Below are 20,704 nucleotides of genomic sequence, written 5' to 3' on the forward strand. Positions count from 1 at the left end.
TTTCAAAGAGATCACAAGGTCGGGGGTCAGAGTTGGGATGGGGGCGTGTCTCCCGCTCACACTCCTCAAACGCCTTTGGTTGGTCCCACTATATACCACCTAAGATGGGACCCACATGGCTAACATTTTCCTCTCGAGGGTTCGGTGGTTGGCTGTCTCCATGATAGTTAAAAGTACATTTGTGAAGGCCATGCTACCAAAACTTTTCATGCATTTTTGGAGTAATATATATATATATATATATATATATGAATGTCCTACCGCCCATATATATCATAAATATCATAATGTATTCAATACCTCTTTTAAGTTGTGATGATACCGACTTTCTTTCTTCTCATCCCCTCAGTATACCTACTTTCGTTATTCTTAATTGAGCTAGGCAGGACTTTAGGAAAAATCACTTTATTTGTTTCCTTGTTTGAACTAAACTAATTACATATTTATGGACTAATGTCTCAAGACCTGAATTTATCTGTAAATGGTCAGTCTCAGGTCCCTCCAGGTTTTCGATTCCACCCAACAGAAGAGGAGCTTCTTCACTACTATTTGAGGAAGAAAGTGGCCTCTGAGAAGATAGATCTTGACGTTATTCCTGACGTTGATCTTAATAAGCTTGAACCATGGGATATCCAAGGTAAAAACGATATCCATCCATACATATATATGTACATATATACAAACCTTATGTTAAATTAGATTTTGTTATAGATTGATCAACTATATATATATATATATATATATATGTTTGTGTTGAACTTATAATGCATGATTAATGACTTTGCTTTCATGTTGTACATGTTGGTGTTTTTCTGAAGAGAGGTGCAAAATAGGATCCACCCCACAAAATGATTGGTACTTCTTCAGTCACAAAGACAAGAAATACCCAACAGGGACTAGGACCAACCGTGCCACTGCAGCTGGGTTCTGGAAGGCCACAGGTCGCGATAAGGCCATCTACAGCAGTTTCAGAAGGATCGGACTGAGGAAGACTCTCGTCTTCTACAAAGGACGAGCCCCACATGGACAAAAATCGGACTGGATCATGCATGAATATAGACTGGAAGACAACACTAGTATCCACTGTGCCAATGTAAGTCGTCTTAACTAATATATATTCTTCTTTAAAATTAATATTGTCTCAAATATATGTTGAATAATGATTTGGATTTCAAAAGTAGGACAACTCTAACTAATTTATGAGTGAGCGGTGATTTCATTAATATTCAATTACTCATATTTGTTTCTTTTACGCACATAAGTATTCACAATAGACTTCAGTCCTCTGACTTGGTAGGAGAGTCTGCATCAGAAGATGGGTGGGTGGTTTGCCGCGTTTTCATGAAGAAAAATTTCCATAAGGTTCTACATAGTCATGACCAAAGCTCATCTACCTCCATGGGTGTGACACAGATTAGCAATTCGGGTACTGATCATGTACTAGATCAGATACTTGTGTGCATGGGAAGGTCTTGCATGGAGGAAAATGAGATGATAAACAGTGACAATAGTATGCAATTTCTGACCCCAATTATCACCACTGCAGCCATCGGCTACGAGTTTCCGATGGGTGGATTTGCCCGTCTTCCAAGGTTAGAGAGCACTCCAACAATGCCATCAATTGATGAGATGGTCACAGAAACTGAACCATCTTGCACTGATCATCGTCGAGGCATGAGTACTGCTTGCAAGAAAAACATAATTGATCATGTCCAAAATGATGTGCTTACTGACTGGGCTGAGCTTGACAGGCTTGTGGCTTCACAGCTCAATGGTCCTGTAGAGGGATCCGAGAAATTGTCCAGCTATGGTGTGCCCAATGATGACTTCTGCATCTCCATTGATGATGATCTACATGTACCTCATTTACGTTCTAATAGACCAAACCAAGCTTCTCAAGCCTATAGCAGCAGCGAGATTGATTTGTGGAGTTTCACACAATCAATGTCTTCATCGTCGTCTGACGCACTAGGCCACTTCTCCGTATAACAGCTAGAAGTATTCAAGCTATCATACATATACATACATACATACATATATATGTATATGTGTGTGTGTGTGTGTGAGTGTGTTGTGGCTAAAATTTCCTGAAGTCAAATATATACATGATGTTACATAAATAAAGGAGTGATATCTTAGATGGGTGGCATTGTCAACGAGATTATATCCTTACTTTAATAAGGATATCTTCCATTTCATTATTGTTATCAAGGAATATCTTTCTATCGGTAATCATGTTCTGAGGGTTTGAGAGATCTTAATTGCCTGTGGAATTCCTTGACTGTACTGTGGCAATAAATTTGCCAATTTAAATTGCCTTTAAAGTAGGCTAGAGCTGTTTGGTACGTGTTTTGTTTTTAATAAAACAAAACATGTGTTTTATTGTAGATTGTTTTGAATAGTAATGAAAGCATGTTTTGGTGACGTCTATTTGTTGAAATTTTTTTGAAACAAAAATATGAAAACATGTTTAGTAAAACAATGTTGCAAGTTTAAAAAATATAATGATTAATTTAAAAATGTCATTTAAGAATTTATTTATTTATTATTATTTTTCAATATTCATTGCTATATATATATATATATAGAGAGAGAGAGAGAGTACCCATAACTATAGTACAAAAACATATAAAAAAATAAAATTAGTGTTTCGATTTTTGATCGTTATTTACGAAACATTTTGATACTATGCAAAATAAAACACTTTTTACAAAATAGAATTTTTTACAAAAACCACTGCTACAGTGCTCGACCTAAAACAAAAATACCAAAAACAAAACGCATACCAAACAGCCCCTAAGCTTTTTTGGTTGATGCTCAAGAAAAAAGGTTGCATATAGAACCATTTCAATATTAGCTTTCTACATTCAATGTGTGTGTAAATCAGATCCTTATAAATAGTGAGGATACTATTTCTTTATACTACCTCCTTTCAAATTAAATGTCAACCTTTTTTATTTTTGGTTGTTCAAAATAAATGTCTCATTTAAAAAGTTAAAGTATTATTTTTTGTAGCATTACCAATTTAACCCATGAACTTATAAAAAATAAATTAATTATCACATTATGTTGACACACTATAAACATAGTTAGTAATTCATTTATAAAAAAAATAAAAAAATAAAAAAAACTAATGGAGCCTTAATTCACAATTTTATTATTATTAATTTTTTTTTGGAACAATACTCTTAAAAAAACTCCCTAAAGCAATTTATTAAAATATGTATTAAATGATTCGTTAGCCTTTTTATATATATATATATATATGAGTAATGCTTCTACGAGAAACATCCCTTTTCACAAGCTATCCTTACTGGGACTTCTATTGTTTAAGAATATATTACTCAAAGTTTTAATTAGAAAGACGAAATCTTTGAATAATAAAAAGTTGTATGTCTTTATAAGATGCCATCAATTATTATGTTGAAAAGAAAAAAGTTACACCAAGGGTCAACGTGCCTATTCCCCTAAAAAAATAAATAGACATTGAGACCATACACCGGTCGCATCCCAACCGTCCAATCAAACGGCTTAGATGCGCGGGTGTACTCCAATACTTACACCCTACCATGACAGCAGAAACACAAGAGCCGGTTAAAACATGACGGCTGGAAAAGGTAGGTGCGACAATTACCAGGATTTACCGACTGACCTCCACGTAGAACTGAATTGATTGGCTAGTCATGTACGCCACGCATTTGGGCCAACGAGCCCAAATGTTGTTAAGCCCACTATGGAGTGTTGGACACGATCTCTCTCTAAACCAATTTATTATTATTATTATGCAATTAATCGTTTTCGCTAAAGAATCAATTAATCAGATCTCTTAATTGATGAAACAAAAATTGATATTCATGAATATATATATATATATACCAGTACATCGGAGATTACTTCATATGGGGATGTCGTTGAAATACTTCCTATGATAGTAACAATAAGCATGTCAATCAATACCAACAACAACATTTTATGAATATATTTGAATTCTGGGCAGTGGTTACAATATTTGAAAAAACACATTTAGTTTGTTGCAAAAGACCTTTTTTGTCTAGGATTTAGTTCATTACGAGAAAGACTTTTTGATTAATACAGCTAATTCATACCACGATTTCATATACATGGTCGGATCAAATTTGTGGTCGTCTTGGTATCATTACTTTTGCTTTCTCAATCTACAGCTAATCAACATCACCATTTCAATTCAACACCTCCATTTTCTCGTTGAACTTTGGAATAATGCAAAATAGGAATGTCCGTTCTGCAAATTTCAAACATTCAATCAAATACAAAGTTTTATCAGAATTTCATTTGGCATTAAATTTAAGAAAATTAAATACAAGGGCTGTTTAACTTAATCATTTAATTAGAGGGAAAAGAAAAAAAAATTAACAAAGGGACCAGTCACAACATGACGTGTGGAAAATTAGGGCCATGTCCGACCAAAATATAAGGGGCGGCCTGGTTTGTAAAAACTATTTTCAAAGATCTATATAAATACTTATGTGAAAAGATGGCATTTTTATTAAGCACAATTTTTGTATAATTTTTTTATTTTTAATTCTCTAAAAATTAAAAAAACAATTAAAAATCAAGCAAGCCTAGACCTAAGCGATTTACCAATAGACCCCAACACATAGAAAGGAATGATAATGATGTGATGAAAGATGAAATGACCCTTTCATTCCTAAAAATCAACGAACCTAAAAGTAATATTCGTGAAGACAGCCCAGCACATCAGAGATGACTTCATATGGGAGTCTTTGAAACACTTGTTGTCATTGTAACAACAAGGACATCAATTAATTTCAAGTAATAACATTTTTGCAACAAATTACCCCCCAAAAAAATTTCTCAACAAGACAATGGGCCTATAAGAGAGAGTAGGCCAAGAGCTGATCGAGAAGCAACCAATAAAAACAAGGCCTTGAGGCCCAAAACAACATTAAACAATATAGTGAGGCACAAACAAGAGAATTAGATTTCAGGGAAATGGAAAGATGAAAGGCTAGAATAAAGCAGACGTCTAGATTGTTTTGTGACTATATCTATATATGTTTGTAATAGCAAAGAAATCCTAAAAAATTCCAACAAGATAACTAATAAAAATCAACTAAATCCCAATCTAATTTGACACTCTTCCTCTAGTATTGGCATTGGGCCTCTTAAAACGCCCTATAATTAATTTTGATCAATTTTTTTTTTAATATATATATATATATATATATATAAACTCCAAAATACCCTTAAAAGGCACTTTAGGTAATTCATTCTTCAAATTTTTTAAATAAAAAACCCCCAATTTTTTATATTAAAAAAAAAACTCCAAAATCAGCTGAAATTCCAAATTTTTTATAAAACTCCCAAAAACTTTTATAAAATCGCAAATTTTTCAATATTTTTTATTTTTATTTCGTCTTAAATGCATTTTAGGTCTTTCAATCTTCAAATTGTAGAATTGTCATTATTTACTCGTATTAAAAAATGTTGGGAGTTTTTAAAATACATGAGGTATTTACACATACTATATATAATAGGATTTTTTTTTACAGTTTACCTATTATCTAGTATACACTCTTAATATTATACATTTCCGATTAATCAACTCATTAAAGAGCATTTAGCCCAATGCTATAATTGTGAGAATATATATATATATATATATAATTGTGAGTGTGCGCGAAGATTAATAATGTGTATAGGAGGAGAGAAAGAGAGAGGTCCTCTCTCGGTCATCACACCACTACCATTTGTGGTCCCCAGTGCAAGGTAGTGCTCGTCCAGCTGATGCTTAATGTGTTAGTTGTATTGGACTTTGCTTTACTTTTATCATGTGAATTTTTCTGATTTTCTCACGGTTACCTTTTTGGTGACAAATTATTGTGTACTCTCAAAAGTACCCCCAATGATAATAGAAATTTGTCACCCACCACTTACCATTTTGGTATGTTTATTAGTTTTGTTGGCCTCCTTCTTGGTTTGTGATTGATGTTAATTTCCTTTGAAAAGTACCCCTCAATGATAAAAATAATCTATGAAGAACAAATTATTCATCAAATTAAAGTTCTAGAATACTATCCCTACCCCGCTCAGCTCTGCTAACAGAAACTCTCCATCCCCAACCCATTCAGAATGCCACACCCTATTTGGCCCCACTACACACACACACACAACTGTTACAAAATAAAAATCCTAATCATTTACTAATAAATGGGATATTCATTTATTTAGCATTATATGCTTGGTGACAACATTTATGAAATTAAACCTAGGTAATTCGACCCTAGCTCCAACCCAGACCCGATTCTGGGTTTGCTCATAAAGGACTAAAATTAAGAGACGTGAAATTATGAAAAATCTTAGGTGTGGCAGTGTAGGCGTCCCCACCTAGGGATGACCATTTATGCTCAAATCAAGTCCAACTAAAATTACTTTATTTGGGTGACTAATTTAAGTGACTGGATTAGTAATTGGTAAAAAGTGAATACCCATTATAATTTAAGAGTAAATGGTGGATACTCATTTTAACCGGCTCACAAAACTCTCTTTGTTAACTTTATCAAAACTGAGAGAGTGTCATGTCCTTGTGCCTAACCTAAGGTGTGGCATTGTACTTTTTATTTATTTTTTTTTTTTCACCCTTTTTTTCTCTCTCCTCATCCCTTCCCTCCCCTCCGTTCTCTCTCCCCCTCCTTCCACACTCTTCCTTCCACTTATGAAAATAAATAACCAACAACTCATTAGAACTCCTGCTCAAAATATTTTTTTCTATATATATATATATATAAGTAATATTGCTGAGTAAATTGTATAGTGACTCTTTCTAAAATAATAATAATAATAATAAATGCAATGCTTGAAATAAAAAAATTAATGTAACAACAATTTTTTTTTTTTGGTATTCAATAATCAAAATAACTTAGACAATTTGTGTCTAAAAATATTCATCATCGGGTTGGGTGTAAGTTTATTGACCCATTTATCTACCGTTATAAATGGGCTAATAATCAATTATTGACCTATTACAAACTTGTCTATTCATAATCAGCTCGTAAGCCGTCCAAACTTACCCAATTGCCACCCCTACGCCCACCTACGTTCCTAAGTTCGAATCCCCTTCCTCCTAACCCCACTACTTCAACTATCTAACCATTGCCAAGTGTAAAAAAAAAAAAAAAATCTGTTCTTGTTTGATTTTACGACCGTAATTTAGAATAAAATCAATAAAAACGTAAAAAAAAATAAAAAATAAATGAAAAAAGAACAGTTTTGACCGGTCCACAGTCAAATGATTCCCCTTCAATTGGCATTGAATTGGTTGGCGGTCTTCGAGGAACGAAACTTGCCAAAACCAAATGCACTTAGTAAGTAGCAGCACTACTCTTCATTATTTAACTTAAACGACAAACTATGCTAACACCACCAACAACAAAGCCCATCTCTTTCTCTCCCCTCCAGCTAGCTGCACACACCACGTGAAACCATAAGAGTTCGTCAGCTGATATTTAAGAGTAAAATAAAAGCTCATCAATTTTGAAGGACTTTGGATTCTTATGCTATATACACTCCTCTTTCTATCTCATATTCATGTGATCATGTCCTCTAGCTACTACCATCCCAATCAATAATATATACATAAGACATATCACAACCTCGCAACTCCCCATTTCACCATGCCAGTAGAAAACACCCACGCCTTACAGTAAATATATTGGAGCTCGTACTCTGTTAGATGCTGCACGAATAAATACACACACATCACATATGTGTGTGTGTGTAATAATGTAAATATATATGATGCAAAGTTTCTTGACAGTCTCACCATTTGTACATGGTATTAATTTTACCATGCCACAACAAAACACCTAAGCTTACGGTAGATTTGTTGGAGCTCGTACTCTGCTAAGATGCTGCACGGATACACATGCATACTCACCTTCGGGACCTTTCTCTATCTCATTCATTTCTCTTATTACAGTTAATAGACACCAAAAATATCACACACAAACTATAGCACCCTCCTCTCTTTTCTCCTCTCGGTAAACAGTTTCTGTTACCATATCTATGGGAAAGGGAGGTACCTCATGGTTGACAGTTGTAAAGAGGGCCTTCAGGTCTCCTACCAAGGACAGTGAGAAAAAGAGCTGCAGGAGGAGAGAAGGAAATGAGCAAGAAGAAGAAGAAAAGGTAATTAAATGCACGGTTCTCTCACTTTTTTCTTCATTGTTTATGGTTGGAATGGACCATCTCTGTAGTCTCTATACACACACACACATATATATAGCTCATTTGTGTGTATGCACTTTTGGGTTTGTGCAGCAAAGAGAGAAAAGAAGATGGTTGTTCCAGAAACCTACTAATAATGCACAACAGTGTGAAGCAAAGCAGGTAACAAACACCACTCAGTCTGCCAATCCTATTATGGATGCTGAGCAAAGGCATGCAATTGCAGTGGCAGCGGCCACTGCAGCAGCGGCTGAGGCAGCTGCCGCAACAGCCCGAGCGGCAGTGGAGATCATCCGGCTGACTAGGCCCTCCGATTCAGTTACAGAAAAATATGCTGCTACAGTCATTCAGACTGCGTTCAGAGGCTACCTGGTAAGCACTTTCTTTTGAGTGCACCATATGTTTTTCAAAGCAAGAAAGTACTTTTAAAATATTAATCAAACATGTAAAAGGAAAAAAAAACAAACAAAAAAAACAAAACTAGGAGGATTGTTACCATTATTTCTATATATTTTATTATTTCTCAGAAGATTTTGGTTGTTTGAAGGCAAGGACAGCTCTGCGTGCACTTAAGGGGCTTGTGAAGCTTCAAGCTTTAGTTAGAGGACAAAACATTCGCAAGCAAGTGAAGATGACACTAAAATGCATGCAAGCTCTGCACCAAGTGCAGGCTCAGCTGCACGATCAACGCGCAAGGCTTTCACATGAGCTGAGCAGGAAGTCCATGTTTGCCGAAGCCAACAACTTGTGGGAATCCAGATATCTTAAAGACATCCGTGAGAGAAAGTCAATAGTAAGTAGTTTTCTACAGTCCCAACGGTATGAGTATAAAGCATTACCTCCTCCTCGGTTTAATGGGAGTTTGCATCACAGTCCAGAGACGGAAGCTGCAGTGCAGACCACCGGAATGACCGTGCACTTACACTTCAAGAACTGGAAGCTATCTTGCAGAATAGAAAGGAAGTAGCTGAAAAGCATGAAAAGGACCTGGAGTACACTTTCAATCAGCAGGTTCCTCCCTCTCTCTCTCTCTATATATATGTTTATCTCGATTATGAATGCTCATCCGTATTTTTGTATGTGCCCCATAAAGATATGGACATCGGATAGGGACCCATATGGTGGAGATAAAAAAGAGATAGAAGGAAGAACAAGCTGGCTTGATAGGTGGACGACGACGAAGCAATGGGAGAGCAGCGGCAGAGCTTCAACTCATATGAAGATGGTCGACATTGACACGTCCAAGCCTTGCAGTTGTTCCACTCCTAATGTCAGAAAACTACAATCACAAAATCATCAAGAAAAACTACCAATCATATATTCTGTTGCTTCTCCGCGTCACAGAGCATCCTACCATCAAGTGCCCATCACGCCCTCTCCAACTAAAACGAAACCACTGCAAGTGCGTTCGATGAGCCCTCGATACCTAAAAGAAGAAAGAGGCACTAAGGCAGACACCCCAAGCTTGGGCTCCGCTAACTTTTTCAATGGCAGTGTAAAGAGCTATAGCACAGGTGTGTGTGCAGCTGCTGGCACCACGGTTGTGCCTAACTACATGGCAGCAACCGAGTCTGCAAAAGCTCGGATTCGGACTCAATGTGCATCAGGATGGAGGGCCTCGACGCCAGAGAAGGAAAGAGGTGGATCAGCAAAGAAACGCCTCTCATACCCTAATCCCGAGCCATGCAATAGTTTTAGCATTGGCTATGATAGTTTAGGCCAAAACTTGAGAAGCCCCAGCTTCAAGAGTGTTCAAGCAGGATATGTTGGAATGGAGCAGGAGTTTATCATGTCTTCACGTTATACAGACAGTGTTGGGGGAGAAATTTCGCCATGTTCAACCACTTACCTAAGACGGTGGTTAAGATGAGCGAATGGGAATCCATGAGCATAACTCGTGAACGATGAAAGTGATGACCGTAATAATCAATCTGTTGCATAATGATACATCAGAAACCGAGGTCTGGGGATAATTAAGACTGGAACGTGCAGAGGAAGCAATAATATGAATTGGCGGACAATTCCAAGTCTCTGTGGTGTGGTAGCTGGAGACACGATGAGATGGTTGTTCCATCAAAACAGAGATATCACCCTGTCATGGGACCTAGAATTTGTAATGAGCTAGGCTGCACATGTTCTTAACTCATTATGATGTGAGAAGAAAATTTAATTATACTTTTGTCAGTTCTCTATAATGTCGGTGATGGAGGCAGTTGAGAATGATTTTGTAACACCCTCTTGAAATGTTTGAATAAAATTTCGTTTTTGCCACAACAAAAAAATAAAATAAATAAATAAAAATCAAGGTTATGGTTGTTTTCTAACCAAATGTAGAAGCTAGGATTGCAATCTACAAATAAATCTTCTTGACAAAAAAAAAGGCTCTACATTACCTTTCTATTACCTAATTTACACAGGTGATTTGAGACCATCAAATGGAGCATTATTATTGTATGATTGCTGGTTTCATAGAAATGAACAGTGGTAGTTTTTGAGACAATCAAGTAAAATTACCTATGTTTTACTGAATACTACCAAAATTAAAATGAACAAAGTAAGATAAATGCAGCAAGTTCATATCTTGACAACCATATCTAATATCTCAAATAGACTTTAAACAAAATTTACTTTTAGTATTAAAAAAAAAAAAAGAAGACTAGATTCACAATAACTCAGTTTCATACACCAATACTTAGACGAGAGATAAAAGAAAAAAGAAAAAAAAAGAAAAAGAAAGTGTGATGAGATGCAATAAGTTCATATCTTGACAACCAAAACTGATTAATATAAATATCTAACAGATACTAAAAAAAAAAAAACCATTAAATTGTATAACAGAACTACGAGAGACAACAAACAAACATGAACAGCAATCGAATGATAACGCAATGCAGTAACATATTATCAAACACATGGTAGTCACTATACGGATAGCAGAAGTTGAATTCACAAAGACGCATCTCGGTATGTTCAAATCAGAAATAACGCAAACAGAAAATAGCAGTAAAAAAGAGAAATAGAGTTTCTTGTGATTACCAATCAGCCCATCAAATGATTCTGAGAGAGCTTCCTGTATATAATATATTATGCAAGTCAAGCCGTCCTGTTGCCCAAAGAAGCAACTCAGGACAGCAAAACTACTTCTTGTTTTTGGGTCAATGTATCAGTTGTGGAAAACGCGTGTAGTGTACGCGAAAAAGGTCGAGTGAGCATGTGGGTCGAGTTCCAAGACCTACAAGTGTTGGGCCAATAATGAACCAAGGGTTCAATGAGGGTCTAGGGTGGCATTGCCACGGCACGCTTACACGATATGAGATAAGATAATTTGAGTTTGGATTAATTGTGTTCGTGTTGTAATCATGTCGACACAGATCATTCACTAACTAAACGTATCGTGTTTGCGTCTGACCTACACGATTATCACATAATTAACTCGATTAACTAAACGTGTCAGATAAAAGTGTAGGGTTTGTGTAAAAAATGACTTATTTAGCTAAATGTGTAGAATAAATATATCGTGTTCACGTAAAAAAATGATTTAAATGTGTCTTTTTGTGTCGTATCAAGGTTTGACTCATTTATTAAACAGGTTACGCGTGTTATGTCGTATTACATATGTAATAATCGTGTCGTATTCGTGTCAAGAATTTTAGGCACGATTAATAATTATGTCATAATTATGTTGACATGAATACGACCTACCAACACAAATTGTCACCACTAAAAAGAGGTTAGTTTGCCAATAGAAATTTAGAGAGAGTTTGGGCCTGCTGGGTATTTGGAAACTACTTTCTCATGATAGTCTTTTGTTTTTAGGAAATAGACATGGGTAACCTTCCGGGAAAAAATAAAAAAACATGACATAGGTAAAAGTAATTAAATTCAATATTTTTTTATAGTTTTTTTTATATATTATTTTTAGATATGTAAAACTAGCCTCCCAAAGTATAATTTAATGGCAATATATCTTTGTTAAATAAATTCACCACTTTCAGTCTTTGAATAATGTTTACGAGCATTGTATAGTGGCTCAGAATTAGTATTGGAAGAAATTGAATTCAAATTTCTTTGTCCATTTGATGCTCTCAAAGGCGTCATTAGTAGTAAGTGATTAATTTGTTTTAACTTAAAAATATTTTCTATAAATAAATGCTTGGCTTTACAATGAGTAGTGCTATACTTGACTATTAATTTTTTTTCACTACTGAAATTATTACTGCTAAGCAAAAACTCTAAATTAGTAATGAATAATGATAAAGTCTCTCTGCGTTTAAAGTATTCAAATCAATACTAAAACGATTTTGAAATTTTTATCAATTTTCATTTACAATAAACCAAGTAAAATATTCCTCTAATAAATTTTGTTATATCATTTGTACAAGAGCTAATTACGGTCCATGGTCAATTGTATATGAGCTCGTAATAGTTAATGCCATATTTAATTGATCATTTATTGCTAAATATTGGTAAGAATACGAACTTAAAGGAAAGTTGATATAGCATATACCACTTGTAACCTGCAATTCCTAGCAATGGTCCAGTGTTGAATTGCCATGGACCATCATCTAGTTGGGATACAAGTGAATATACTTCTGCATAACATCCCCGTCTTGAGATTTTCCATCAATTCTTAACTCAGCTTTTATAGCTACCTTAATCTTCACTTTGTACTCTTTTAACAAGTGTTTAGTTTTTTTTTTTTTTCAAAAAAATTATGATCGTGATTTATGCCCAAACACCGGAAAACAAAAAGAAAAAAAAATATTCACTTTACGTGGAAAAGGTTTAGAAAATGCTTTAGTGCGTTTGGTAACAGGATTAGAGTGACACTTAAAACAATTAGTTAACCAAAAGAAATTTAAAATTTTATTACTAGGCTTCGTTTGGATACACAAGAGAGAAAAGAAAAGAAAAGATTATGAGAGAAAAGAAAAGAAAAAAATAATAGCTATAATTTATATTCATTTTTGGATAATTACGAGAGAAAAGAAATCAATTGCCAATATTGTTATTTGGATAATACAAAGGAAAGAAAAAAAAGGAAAAGAATAATAATAAAATTATCATCTTACCCTTTTTGGTAGGGTTAGTAGGGCAAAATCATTTCAGCCTCCCTAATCGCCTCCATCTCTTTCTCTCTCTCTCTCTAACTGCAAACTACAAAATCAAAAGATCAAAACCCATATCCGCCTATCATTTCATATTGTTTCCCAAAATCAAAACCCGTATCTTTCAAGCTCCCCCCCCCCCCCCCCCCCTCTCTCTCTCTCTCTCTCTGTGCAAGTGCTAACTTGTATGTATGGGTTTTGTTTTAAATTTTTTCTAAAATCAACTAATCAAGGTCTTTAATTATTGTTTTGCAACTCTCTCTCTCTCTCTGCAACTGCAAACTACACACACATATATATACATATATTTCAGCCTCCCCAATAGCCTCCATCTCATTCTCAGCCTCCCACTCTCTCTCTCTCGACAACTGTAAAATATATATATATGTATATATAATCGGCTGTCTCTCAACTGCTTTTTCTGTAATTTGTTCCAAATCTTGTCAATTTTGGAGGGATTCCAAATGAGTATCCCTCCAAATCCCTCCTAATCCTTTCTTTTCTCTCTTTAGCTTTCTATCTAAACGCTCTAATTACTATTATTTCATTTCTTTTCTCTCCTAATCCCTCCATCCAAACGAAGTCTAAATATGCTTCCGCAATACTGTTTATTCTCTTTTTCAGTGGTTTATTGTACAGAAAGCAGGGGAATAAAAAATTGAAAACAGTCCTTACGACGCACAAAACCCATCCATACAGATTCTTTCCCAGTCTCACCTTATATATCTTGTGGTTAGCACTTTGCACTAACTCTTATGAGAGAGATTTGGGACAAACCAACTTTGACTAGTCCATCATTTTTTTGCTTCATATTATTTATTAGCTCCACCCAGATGTACAAACAAATATTAAATTGTTATATATATATATATATATATATATATATAAAAAGAAAAGTTATCTGATAAGCTAAGTCCTGAACTTTCCTTTTAAGCTAATACGAGATGACCCCACTTATATAAGTCCTGAGTTTTCCTTTTAAGCTAATACGAGATGACCCCACTTATATAAGCATTAGTTTTTCCCACTTATATAAGTGGGATCAACTCATATTACTTAAAAAGAAAACTCATTGTATAAGTGGGGTCAACTCATATTAGCTTAAAAGGAAAACTCATTACTTAGGTTACAGACTCACAAAGAAAGCTCATTATCACATAACTTACAAGAAAAGCTCCTTGCCTAGCTTATAATAGAAGTCCATTTTTGAAGCACTATATAAATATATAAATATATATATTTATATATATGCATATGCTGTGAGCTTGTGTTTGAGAGATGCACTTGCCAAGTGAATAAAAGAAGAGAAATGATAGGCCTAACGACCTCAATTATCGACTCCAAAAATAAAAATAAAAATTTCCGTAAACATCTATTTTTCTTCAACTTATTCCCAACCACGTTATATTCAGAAAAAGAGTCGGTAATTGAAATTGGAAGACCTATTATTTTTCATAAAAGAAAAATTTTCACCTTACTAATGTCTCATTGTTCTGTAATCTTTGTTTATCTTTGTTTAATTCTCTCAGTTCTTGGTATATCTATAACATAAGGCTATATAAATGCTTTACCAGGAATCATTTTCAGATAGAGAACGTATCAAGGGGAAAAGCTGAGTTCATTTATGGTTTCTCTTTAGCTCAATTTCTTAATTGCTAAAAAAAACTCTCATACAGGAGGGGGGAAAAAAAAAAAAACACACACACACACACACACACTTTAATACAATGATGATACTAATGGCATTGTATCACTGACTAACTAAATACCGACCTTAAGTAAGAAATGTTCGCAAGGGCAGTTTTTACAACTCAAATAGATTGAAATTCTGTTCAAATCAAAACTTCAATAGCACTCTGATGTCTTCTATGTATGGTTAGACCCACTGGTGTCTAAGTTCTAACTTTTATTTGGTATTCTCGTGGTCTCAAGTGTCATGGACTAATATTAATAAAACATTCTACTGACCTTTATTGTATGACCAAATGAAAACTGCAACATGGTTCAACCGAAATATAACATTGAGCTTTGTTGAATCCCATTCAATCTGGCTCTTTTAGAGTTTAGCAAATTATCTTCTCAGGTAAAATAAAAGGATGGACTTTAAATGTTGGGGCAATACTTGTCAGAGTCACAAATGAAGCACTGTGACTGGCGGTTCTTCTAAATTTCGGTCCTCCACTCACTATATGAATTAAATCCAAATAAAGATCATCAGTCTATCCATGAATTCGAAATCTTGTTGGTTCCAAAATCTAAGTGATACAGGATGGCAACCAAGGCAGACCATTTTGATTTGTGCTAAGGAGAATTTATATGCACAAAGAAAGCTGGTATAGCAAGGCAAAAACATTAGCAAAACAAAGCTTTATATGCAGCGAATAAAACAAATAAATGAAAAAAACAAAACAAAACACCACATTCGTAGAGTTTTCACTTAGCTGTTGGTTAAATTATTAGAGCTGCCATCCATGGCCACTGCAATGATCATCTCACTTCATGAAGTGAAGCCCATGACCACTTTCCTCACAAGAGCTTTTGCTGCTCGTGCCGGTGGTGGTGCTGTTGCTATAGCCCCGAGGCGATGGCAAGTTCGAACCGGCTTTTGCAGTACTGGCAATGCCAAGGCACAAGGCTTCACCCAATGGTCCACCAGGGGGTGAATTCATCCAAGAAACAGGGTTGTTGAGCCACTGCGATTTGAAACCCCCACCGGTTTCTCTTTCCGAGTCCATCATCATCCCAAGCCCCATTTGGGCATATTCACTTTCTTCATCAATTCCATTCCCACCCGGCATCGAAAGAGTCAGGGATGACAGTGGTGGCTTCCCCCTTGAAGTGTCGGAGCGTTTGTTGCTGATTTCATTGATCTCCTCTCTATCCGCTGAAGACCAAGCATCAATGAAGTGCCTTGTTGTGTGTGTTGTTTCACCACCTAAAGTACTTGCTTGGAAAGACACTAATTGATCATTCAGCTGTTGATTCTGCAGTGTTTGGCCATCCCCAATATACGAGTTTTGGTTCATTGGTTCTTTTCCTTCTCCGTAGCAGAGCTGGTAAAATGACATTTCTTTGTTACACTCGGTGTTGTCTCTCTTCGATCCCACTCTTGACGATGACTGCATCAGTTGCTGCCATTGTTGGTTCATGCTAATAGAGACACGGCTGTTGTCCCTTTTCGTGAACCATTCAGGACACCTTCGGTGACCAAAACACACAAATCAAATCACAAATTTATTTACAAAATACAAAAACAAAAAACCAGCAAACCCCACATCAGATATTTAGGATAAGAACAAAATTGAAAAACAAATAACAAACAATATGAAATGAAACAAATTTTAGTCACAAATGGACTATCAATCTTATGTGTCGACTAAGGTGGGTCTTATAAGGATAAGCAATCGAACTATTCAATCTAATTCAACTTACAAATCAAAACACCCAATTGTTCAAACTATCTAAAATTTCAAACACAAACACACACCTGGGTTGGTCATATGTCGAAGCAGCTGGGAGCAAAGTTGGGAAGTGATTAAAAGTAGGCTTTTGAAAGGGCTGAGTAGTGGGTGTAGCATTAGCTTGAAGGTTGATGAGTGGTCGGGCTTTGAGATTGGTGGTGGTGGTGGTACTACTAGTGGTGGTGTTGTGGGGTTGTGATTCCACCAGCTTTCTTGAACGGGGACGGCTTTTGTGGGCGTGGCGCTCGCAATACTTCTGATCCGGAGCCACGTCTCTGGAGCACCGCCATTTCTTCCCATCCGTCCTTCGACACCTCCATGGCTCCGGATCAGAACCACTTGAAAACCTCATATCCAAACCAGACACTACAAACAATACAATACCAATAAATTAATTAGTAAACAATTAACAATCTTTGCCTGCTTATAAATATAGTTAGAACCCAGAAAAGGTTTAAACTCAAATCTCAACGGAAAAAAGGTACTTCACTTGGTATTAAATAAGGAACAAAATTGAGATTAATAGATTTATATGAACAAAGTAAGAGACAGAGAGGTGGGTGTGGGATAGAAAAAGAGAAAGAGACAGAACAAGGGCACATGGAAAAGTTAAAAACTAAAGTGGGTATTAAGATTAAAAAATAAAGTAGTAGTAGTAGTAGATAGGATGTGAACAAAAAGCAAATAGATTACTGTTAGATTGGGAAGTAGCAGGAACAATATTTGATGAGGCCGGGGTGGTTGTTCTGGCAATGGGTAGGAGGAGTTGAGCAGGAACAGGGACAGAGGCCATCATGTACTTGTAGATCATTGTTTGTCTCTCCAGCTCTTCCCACTGAGACGCTGTAAAAGGAACTTCCACAGGAGCTGGCATGCTTCCTCCTGCAACCAAACACCAAAATATAATCACCCCCTATCTATCTATCTATCCCCTTTAGTGTGTGTACACGCACACAAATATATATATATATATATATATATAGAGAGAGAGAGAGAGAGAGAGAGAGAGATAAAGGGTGTGTTCTTGACCTGAGGGGGATTTGAAAGGAAAATCAGATGTGAAAGGGTGGAAAGTCCTCGGCAATACTAGTGCAGCAGCACCAGCAGAAAGGGTAAGAGAGGAATCAGAGACAACATCGTATATATCGCTGGTCACACACGCGAACCTGCTGTTGTTACTTGTGTTGCAATAAATGGGCCCACTATCAACGCCAGCACTATCACTACCAGAAGCAAAACCCAAACCCACAACGCTAGTACTATTACTCATCATAGTGTTCTGAGACTCGGCAGAAGGAGGAAAATGATGATGATGATGAGGCTGGGACTGAGACTGAGGAAGATGGTGAGGTATCACCATCGTCCTTTTGGGATTGGGGTAGGATTCGGTGCGTTGCACCTTCAAACCCAACCCAACATCACAACAGTAGTTGTTGTTGTACTCTGATGATATTGATTCTGATTCTGATTTCTCTGTACCTCCTCCACCCATAACGCCACTTCTATTTCCGCTCCCCATCTTCACAACACCCACACCACTAAACGCAACCCCAAAAGTAACAATTCCTCCTTTAAACCTTTGGTATAATCTAAGCTTCCGTCCTTTGAAATAATAAAAAAAACTATTCTTGGAACTCTCTTTTTTTTTCTCTCTCTATATGTATATATATATCTATATAGAAGTGTGTTGTTGATTTTGGGATTAAGATGCCGCCATTGTTAGCCAAATGGTTTTTGGCTTTGCTTCCTAAGCTTCCAACATTCGTCCCCCTTGCGGAATACGGACAAAGTGATAAAAATAGGGGTCCCCATTTCTCTCTCATAATTGTTGGGTGTGTAAATATACATAGACACGCATATGTATAACGTTATAGGTTAACGGTGTTAAATTCTAACATATCTCTTCACATTTGTCAACCAGTGTAGTGAATTAAAGTTACCAGCTAGATCTGATCATAAAAAAGCAAAAATGGGAAAGTGAATCAGATCTTGCTTTGACTTTGCTTTGTCTACGAAAAGACGGCAGCTGATTGGACTGTGATTTTACAGGAGAGAAAAGAGCTGTCATGTTAAGAGATAAATGTTATTATATGAATTTTCTACAATAATTTTCTCACCAATATTACCATACTTATACTCCGTATCTAATAGTAGAATAACTGAATCAAGAAAAATAATTTATTTTTATTTTTTATTATTATTTTACATGGATTTTGAAGATATTTACAGAACTATTGAGGTGATACCAAGTCGGTCCATCATTGATGAAGTTGGATTTGACGGTCACCGTCAGGAAACGTCGCTTTCGGTTCTGCACGGCGTTTGCTATTTCGGGCATCGGGAGCTGTAATCTAGAGGCCCGCTGGGCTTTTGTGCGAGGGATATTAGTGGGGACCAGAAGCTGTCGACGTCCATGGGCTGGACTTGGGTTGGGATCTCCTACTCTCTCCAAAGAATCCGAACGTCATACAATGGGTCTCATTTAATCTTAGTTTGAGCAGCTTTGAACGCACGATGCTAAATTAAATCAATCAATACCGGTTAATATGGTTTTGTTTCACAATTAGACATGTCAATGTTTACAAAGGCAATTTGTGTTCGTAAGTCATAATTGTATTGTATTGTGTCAATTTAAAAATATTTTTTTAAACAGATTAAGTCGATAATGACCCATTTAATAATTGTAATAAACACACCCAACACTAAACTTGTTTGTTAAATGAATTACACGTGGTAACCTATTTAATGACCTATATATCAAAATCATAAAATATATTATTTAAATTATTTATAATTATAATTTAACATATATATATATATATATGAGTCACAATCCAACCAGGAGGGAGGGGTGGGCCAGCAGGGGCCTGCCCCCCCAAAATTTTTTATTTTTTTTTATTAGTATACACATAAAATATATATATATATATATATATATATTTTTTAGTACACTGACCCCCCCACCCCTCTTGCCTTGCCCTAACCTTCTTTTCTTTACCTTCTCCTCCGCTGAGACTGTTTGTAGGAATTGATGAATTCATTGAATTGGTACACTACTTAGCCACTTGATCTTCACATTTTTCGATTTCTCTCTTTGTCAGACTCTCGAATCATGATTGATTACCTGGTAATTCCAATTTCCAAAGAGAATTCACATCCATTATAATTTATTCTGTTATTTTTTCTTTTTCAATTGATACTTTGATAGTGTTTCTGTTTTACGTAACCGTTTACTGGCCCGTTTGTTCAATATTTTTCGAATCTTGCTTGGTATACAAATTTTGCATAGCTATTTCATCAAAGTCTAGGGCAGTAGGGCGTTGTTCACTTGTTCTTAGCACACAATCTTGATGTTTGCTTTGTTGAATTCATGTATTCTGCCTTTTATTTGTAGTTAAATAACAACATTAGTCAACATATATAGATAAAATGAAGGAGTTTAAATGTTTAATCGGACCCACTGTGGGACTTTGAGATTGTTTTAGACTTGAATCTTGAATTGCTTTATTGTCCACTGCCCACAAATCTTGCTTTATTAAATTATTGTCCACTGACCACTGTCCACAAATTTTGGAAGCAATTTTGTTATTTCTCTTACCAACTTTATTGTTCACTGTACACAAATCTTGCTTTATTATCCACTGTCCACAAATTTTGGAAGCAATTGTATTAATTCTTTTACCAATTTCTCGATGGTACTGATGTTTATAACTTTTTACATCTCAGGAGTAAAACTGCATAATATTCCGAGGGAAACTATCACGGACTGACACGGAGGCTTTGAAAATCTTAATTGGTACACACTTTTTTCTTCTAAAACTTATCTTTTCCTATTTTTTCTGAAATTCACTTGAAATTAGTCATGTAAGTGTTGCTATATATACAAATTCTAAGCTCACTTCACAGGCG

The 20,704-nt window shown here is 35.7% G+C and overlaps 3 protein-coding genes and 1 long non-coding RNA gene across 5 annotated transcripts; 2 read left to right on the top strand and 2 right to left on the bottom strand.

The window, feature by feature from the left end:
- Positions 1 to 317: 317 nt before the first annotated feature.
- Positions 318 to 1,989, top strand: LOC132310439 (NAC domain-containing protein 43-like). Its single transcript, XM_059808612.1, has 3 exons — positions 318 to 637; positions 819 to 1,093; positions 1,282 to 1,989. Exons 1-3 carry the CDS (start codon positions 454 to 456, stop codon positions 1,987 to 1,989), a joined length of 1,167 nt encoding a protein of 388 aa, XP_059664595.1. The 5' UTR covers positions 318 to 453.
- A 4,908-nt stretch (positions 1,990 to 6,897) lies between these two features.
- On the bottom strand, positions 6,898 to 11,367 carry LOC132308144 (uncharacterized). Of its 2 annotated transcripts, none has more exons than XR_009482389.1 (3): positions 11,263 to 11,367; positions 8,082 to 8,144; positions 6,898 to 7,462 (listed from the first exon to the last, which is right to left on the bottom strand). It is a non-coding gene; the product is annotated as an uncharacterized LOC132308144 (long non-coding RNA). The 2 variants fall into 2 exon arrangements; XR_009482390.1 differs by lacking the exon at positions 6,898 to 7,462 and adding an exon at positions 7,473 to 7,735 and having other exon boundaries at positions 7,823 to 8,144.
- On the top strand, positions 7,954 to 10,888 carry LOC132308143 (protein IQ-DOMAIN 17-like). Its single transcript, XM_059806147.1, has 5 exons — positions 7,954 to 8,187; positions 8,320 to 8,598; positions 8,774 to 9,019; positions 9,100 to 9,237; positions 9,320 to 10,888. The coding sequence occupies exons 1-5, from the start codon at positions 8,065 to 8,067 to the stop codon at positions 10,094 to 10,096; spliced, it is 1,563 nt and encodes a 520-aa protein (XP_059662130.1). The 5' UTR covers positions 7,954 to 8,064; the 3' UTR covers positions 10,097 to 10,888.
- A 4,237-nt stretch (positions 11,368 to 15,604) lies between the features above and the next one.
- Positions 15,605 to 18,572, bottom strand: LOC132308146 (growth-regulating factor 8). The gene is made up of 4 exons (XM_059806148.1): positions 17,825 to 18,572; positions 17,489 to 17,677; positions 16,822 to 17,161; positions 15,605 to 16,532 (listed from the first exon to the last, which is right to left on the bottom strand). Exons 1-4 carry the CDS (start codon positions 18,312 to 18,314, stop codon positions 15,827 to 15,829), a joined length of 1,725 nt encoding a protein of 574 aa, XP_059662131.1. The 5' UTR covers positions 18,315 to 18,572; the 3' UTR covers positions 15,605 to 15,826.
- Between the last annotated feature and the right edge of the window lie 2,132 nt (positions 18,573 to 20,704).

Source organism: Cornus florida, unplaced genomic scaffold, assembly GCF_030987335.1.
Source record: "Cornus florida cultivar Cherokee Brave unplaced genomic scaffold, ASM3098733v1 CherokeeBrave_3.0.0_Hap2_Chr05, whole genome shotgun sequence".
Classification (NCBI taxonomy): Eukaryota; Viridiplantae; Streptophyta; class Magnoliopsida; order Cornales; family Cornaceae; genus Cornus; species Cornus florida.